Source organism: Limulus polyphemus, unplaced genomic scaffold (genome assembly GCF_000517525.1).
Source record: "Limulus polyphemus unplaced genomic scaffold, Limulus_polyphemus-2.1.2 Scaffold2748, whole genome shotgun sequence".
NCBI classification, from domain to species: domain Eukaryota; kingdom Metazoa; phylum Arthropoda; class Merostomata; order Xiphosura; family Limulidae; genus Limulus; species Limulus polyphemus.
In genome coordinates this window covers 142,896-149,239 of record NW_013668358.1, presented here as the reverse complement: position 1 = coordinate 149,239, position 6,344 = coordinate 142,896, and the positions used below count along the sequence as shown (strand labels likewise).

Below are 6,344 nucleotides of genomic sequence, written 5' to 3'. Positions count from 1 at the left end.
CAAAAACATGTTAATGTCCTCTTTAACACCTTCCACATTTGCATCGTTTTCCCATTAAGATGGTGTTACAGCGAACGAAAAAAAATGGTAATCTGATGGTACCTTATCTGGACAATATGGTGGGTGGGGGAGAACTTTCCAACCAAACTCCATAATCTTGTGTTGCATCAAACGTACCACATATGGACATGCATTGTCATGGAGAAGAACACCTTTCCAACTGATGAATGATGGGCGTTTCTGATGAAGGGCTTGATTTTAACGTTCCAGTTGCTGACTATAGATCTCTGCATTGACAGTTCGCTGTGGATTGAGAAGATCAATATGAATTACTCCCACCAAATGAAAAGCATCATGTTCTGCGGATAGTGTCCAGGTTTGGTTGTCGGAAGTGGTTTTTGTCTAGGACTGAACCATTCTTTTTGCCATTTAATATTCGCATACAGAATCCATTTTCATCACTGGTGACAATTCTGTCCAAAAATGGTTCACGCGCATTAAACGCCAGAAGAGATGAAGTAACGTTCACACGTTGGAAACTATGATCATCGCAGAGTTCGTGAGGCACCCAAACACCTTCATAGATTTTTCCCATATTCCCTAGATGTTTACGTATTGTTTCATAAGAGATATGAAATTTGAGGACCGTTTCACGAATGCGTTGCCTTGGGTTAGACTCAACAAGCATCTTCAGAGCATCAATATAAATTCCAATATGTCAGCCCCTGCCATCACAGTCACCTGAATGAAATTTGCTGAACCATCGTTGACACCTACGAGCGTTCAAAACATTTCCACAAATTTCTTTGATATTCTTGTATTCAAACAGTATTGCAAGCCGAATATGTGTCACGTCGTATGCCATCACTATAAGGGGTTAGATTTAAAGTATACTAAACTTTACACAAGATATAACATGACATTTAGGCGGTTCGTTTAACTATTGTACGTGATGTACGTTTTTTAGGGGGTGGTTAATGAAAATATTCCAAAATGCGGCATTAATTTCTTGACGACCTAATAGATAGTTATACTTACAAAATACAAATGTAGTGATAAATAGCAGAGATAGTAAACTTAATAGTATGATTTTTCATAACCTGATTAGTATTAATTGTAATGAGTATCTTCACATAATGAACCAGGAAAATACCTAAGAAACCTTCTGCAATATATATATATTCCTTTTTTCTTTTCTATTCCAGAACCATTAGAAAGTAATGGAAAATCCAGGGTGCAAGCAGAAATTGGCTAGTTAGCATTAGGCACTGATGACAAGTTGCACATCTAACCAGAATTATTTTATAATACACTCGGAAGCAACACTTTTAATGACGTATAAATACTTAAAATAATACAAAGTATCGAGCAACATACAAAACTTTACATTTTTTTTTTTATAATGTGTTAAGTTCTATGGATATTTATTGAACTTAAACAAGCTTTTATCAAATTAGCAATAAATTATATTTTCTTACATTTTGCTTTATAAAGTGATATCTTTAAATAGAATACAATTCTATACAATTTTTTAGACTTTTCAATGACTAGAAAGTTTACCATCTTCTAAGAAGTTTATTGAGAAAGCACACCATTAGTAAGACTTGCCAACATTTATTTTGCTTTTACAAAGACATAATTCAAATACTACTTTAAAATCAACAACATTTATGAACTCAGTTTGCATACATGCTTCAAACAGTTAATTTGATTTATAATATTAAAACAATACAGTCTACAGAATTAACTTACTTAGTTTTAACCATAGGCAACACCAGCATATGTATGGTTTCAGTGGTATACCCAAACAGTGAAAGTCTACGATCCTCCATGACACTACTATACAAGTCATTTATGGATTGATTATGACTATTTCTTTTTACTTCAACTGCATTCATCCCTCCGTTTACAAAGCCATTACTAGTACCCCCAGCTTCTATTGAATCACCATGAATTTTATGAAGTTCTTCTAATGTGAACTGAAATACAAAATAAAATAGTTATAAATATAAAATACTAATTATCACCATGAAAAATCATTAACACCACTAAAAGACAAACTTTTAGTTGTAGTTTTAAATTATAAATCTCTTACATAAAGTCGTTGCACATCTGTTGTAACTTTTGCTGTTGTAATTATTATTATTTATGGTGGTGGTATTCTTTAATCATTTTTTCTTTACATATTCAATTTTTTTCAAGGTTTATCTTAATGGTGACAATTCTATATTAGATACATGACTAGCTACAATTTACATGCATTTCTCAAATGTCATTTATTTACATAAATAGTTATCTTTAAATCTGCTTATATTGTTTAACCAATGGCGATACATTTTCATATGATCAAACTATCTCTTATTGTAACTTTTTGAAAAAACTAATAAAGCTTAAAGGATAGAATCTTTTCATTTTGGTATCAGCCAACCACCAAAATCCAAATAAGAATTGTCAAATTTAAAGAGAAACTGGGTGCTACTGTTAGTCAAATGGTAAAATTTTGGTGCAAAACTACACATTTCCATCATACACTTGAAGTGATACTCATAAAAGTAGAGGCTTGATTTTGACCGGGGGGGAGCAAGTTTTGACCGAAAATACAAAATCTACCTAAAAATCATGTACTATAAAGTTTGAAATCGCTTGAAAAAAAAATAGTTCCAATGACTTCCATGCGGAACCATACGTCGCTAAAGGATTAAAAAATGTGCAAATGAAATGTCACGTGTGGGCAATATATTTTCTGAAAAGGCATAATCAATTTGCAAATATAAAAGTTATAGATATGCTTATGCCCGAATATTTGGGGTATGTTTTCCTGAAAAACTATTGGGGGCAGTTGCCCCCTTGACCCCCGCCTCCTACGCCTATGGTGGCACTTTACATTTTATCGCTTTCATTTTTAGTCAAGTTTTATGATTACGTATATAAATTTATTCGAGAATAATGAACACGTAATACTATTATGAACAGATCTTTTAAATAACAAAAAAATATACAAATGCATATTTCACACACCAACTTGCCCACCACCCCTTTTTTTTTTCTTCTAGTTTAACGTTCATTTCACCTACAATACAAATGGAATGAAATATTTATAACCAATGAATACTCCACCATTTCTTTAAGCCATTCTCCTAGAGGGCGCTGACGAGCAATACGCAGTTTAAGCTCTTCATCTCGGGTAAAAACTCTCTCTTTGGTATCTACCAGTAGCATTCTTCCTGGCTTTAAACGGCCCTGGAAATCAACCAATGAATATTCTTAGAAGGAGGGACTTAGTTATATTTTGTACTTTCTTAATTTTGTTGGTGTTTAATATACGATTGGATTACCTTCCGCAATTACAAAATCTCCCAAGATAGTATTGTCTACTAATATTTGAACACTGTTTTTTTTCATAATGTGTAATACAATCATTCTAACATTAATAAAAACATGAAAAACTGATGATAGAAAAGCGCTGTGATAAACGTTTTGCTCAAAACCTGTAGTACTTTGGCATTAACAGAGGTAGTGGAGTTCAGGAGTTGAATATTTACGACGAGAATGAAAGATTAGAGCAATTTTATTAATGACTGCATAAAACTATAATCAAAATACGTTTTCTATGTGTGCAGCAGAACCAAAATGCAAGGTTTTTTTTTTTAATTTTGACTTCTTTAAGACGCCGAAATTTTCATGTTTTTCAATATTCCCAATAAACGAGGATTATTTTATTTTATGATCATCAATAAACGAAGACAAAATTAGAGCCATAACACACGTTTTTAAAGTTGATTAATCATATTCAATCACCTAAGCCGTAAGCTCTAAGTCTGTGCTATAGCGTACAAATAGGGTTTAAGTTTAAAATCGCACTTTGAATAGATCTCAAAGATAATTTAGTCACTTTAACATCATTTGAGATAATTTACATAACTTTTAACTATATAGAATACGTAAGCGTTGACGTCGTAAAAACGTGTTATTTTTGTACAGGTTCCGAAACGAAAAAGCTGTACCCTATCTATTTGCTCACATTTGCCTACTTTTGGTAATGCGAAATCCATACACTTACTAACGAGAAGTAATAAAGACAAGTATGAACTCGCACTATTAGAGTGAGTTATATGCCCCGTCCCGACAGTTGTTAGTGCCGAGTAATCAATCCTGGATGACAAGTAAATGGCAGTATTTAATGAATTATCGTTCAAATGCTTTTTGTTTTTGTCTTTTTTTGTTTTTTTGCTTTTTTTAGTTTAAAGCAAGTCGTTGGCACTACCGGAGTTCATTTCTTTCTGCGTTGTAATTCCGCAGACATACCTCTGTGCCACTGGGGGGCGTGTAGGCTAAGAAACAAAAGTTTAAGTCAATATATCCAATACATGGAATCATTACAGACTGAAAATGTTAAAAAGCACAAGATTGGAGTTTCGTGTTAGAAACACGTATTCGTTAAAGATGGTTAAAGACACAAGTCTTCTGTATTTCAACTAACAATAATTCATTTACTTCAATAAACATATTCAAATACATAGTTATGAGAAGAAGAAAAAATATCAAACCTTTTGAATAATCTTATCCAAAGGTATGTCAAGTACACCCACTTCACTCGCCATAATAACGATATTATCTTTTGTATAATAAAATCGTGATGGTCGCAGACCATTTCGGTCCAAAATAGCACCCACGTAGCGACCGTCTGTGAAGGTCAGAAGTGCTAAATAAAATGAAACATACTGAGTAAAAATGACAATAATCTTGCACTGCAAGATAGCAATGGTTCCGAAATATTCACGATTTAACACATTAAACTTAGATAAGATAATAGTATGAGACAGTTTTTATTTTCATTCTCCCAATGTCTCCAATTAATAAGCAGGCCATATCAAGACCTAATCAGCAACAAATATCGACACTAATCATACACAGTTTAATAAATAACCCTTAGATAATCAGTAAAAAGAAAGTTTTAGATTTTGTAACTTAAGTTTTAATTCACCATATTCTCTAAATATCAAAGAAAACTCGTGTCTTCAAGATAGAGCTTTGCAAAGCTACACTATTTTAAATTTTTCCTGGAGTAAACGTTTCCTGACTAAAGACATAGAAACGTCAATTTTTTTAAATATCATATCCTAAAGTCATCTTTAAAAATTAAAAACCGGGTGATTGAGATTCGATTCTCCAGAATCAATGTTCCATTTCATTGTGTAATTTTTGATGCTCCACAGTCCAATAAAGTAAATGTCATGATCCCATATAACATACCAGGGCCATCCCAAGGCTCCATAGCACAGCTACTCCATTGGTAAAATTGTTTCTTCTCCAGAGACATCAAGTTGTCACTCTGCCAAGCCTCAGGAACCATTGTCATCACCGCCTAGTTTGGGCCAAATCCAAACAAAGACCATTAGTGACAGAAGATTTATCACCACGAGAACTTACCAAAATAAAAAAATAAAAGTGCTACTAATTTTGAAATTTTCTTTCTTTTAACTGCATTAGGATATTCTGTTTGAACTAAGACTCATTGAAAAAACATGAAATATTACATTTTATGATGTCAGTTACAAATGCAGGGAGTTATTGCATTTCGCCTTCCCGTGACATTATAACAATTTCAAAATAGCATAAAATAAGGAACACGGAAATATATAGCTAACCAGTTATTGATACGTTGACCCTTTTACATCTCTCAAAAACAGATAAAATTTTCCTTTAAGCGCTTTCATCTTCAAACAAAACGTATTTCAAAGACTTCATAGCCCAAAGTCATAAAAATCTAAACACTGTGTGTTTGTATTTGGACAAATCAAATAAAATGAGAGACAAAAAGTCAGGTATAAAGCATCATAATAGGCATCACAAATTATCACTAATTTCTATTAAACTGTACACCAGGTTTTTTTTTGCTTTTTGGTCAATGTAGCACGCGCTCCGGGTACATGCTTTTTCAGAAATCTAAAGTTTTAAACTGAAATTTCTCACCAGTTCCTTTTGTTCTTTGCGCTGCAAAATTTTTTTAAAGGAAAAAATGTTAATCTACTTATCTCTTACATGGGGATTTATAAATATAGATGAAACAATGTTAATCTACTTATCTCTTACATGGGGATTTATAAATATAGATGAAACAATGTTAATCTACTTATCTCTTACATGGGGATTTATAAATATAGATGAAACAATGTTAATCTACTTATCTCTTACATGGGGATTTATAAATATAGATGAAACAATGTTAATCTACTTATCTCTTACATGGGGATTTATAAATATAGATAGAAACAATAGTTAATCTACTTATCTCTTACATGGGGATTATAAATTAGATGAACAATGTTAATCTACTTATCTCT

At 32.5% G+C, this 6,344-nt stretch overlaps 1 protein-coding gene across 1 annotated transcript in view; it reads right to left on the bottom strand.

Annotated features, from left to right (window-relative positions):
- LOC106467808 (glutamate synthase [NADH], amyloplastic-like) overlaps positions 1-6,344 on the bottom strand; it is a gene marked incomplete at its 3' end in the record, with an annotated part of 40,034 nt that overhangs the window by 13,438 nt on the left and 20,252 nt on the right. The window contains exons 9-12 of the mRNA XM_022396003.1: positions 5,254-5,365; positions 4,548-4,702; positions 3,118-3,240; positions 1,753-1,979 (exon numbers count right to left, since the gene is read on the bottom strand). Of these exons, the coding sequence (XP_022251711.1) occupies positions 1,753-1,979; positions 3,118-3,240; positions 4,548-4,702; positions 5,254-5,365 (617 nt within the window). The remainder of the gene's footprint in view (positions 1-1,752; positions 1,980-3,117; positions 3,241-4,547; positions 4,703-5,253; positions 5,366-6,344) is intronic.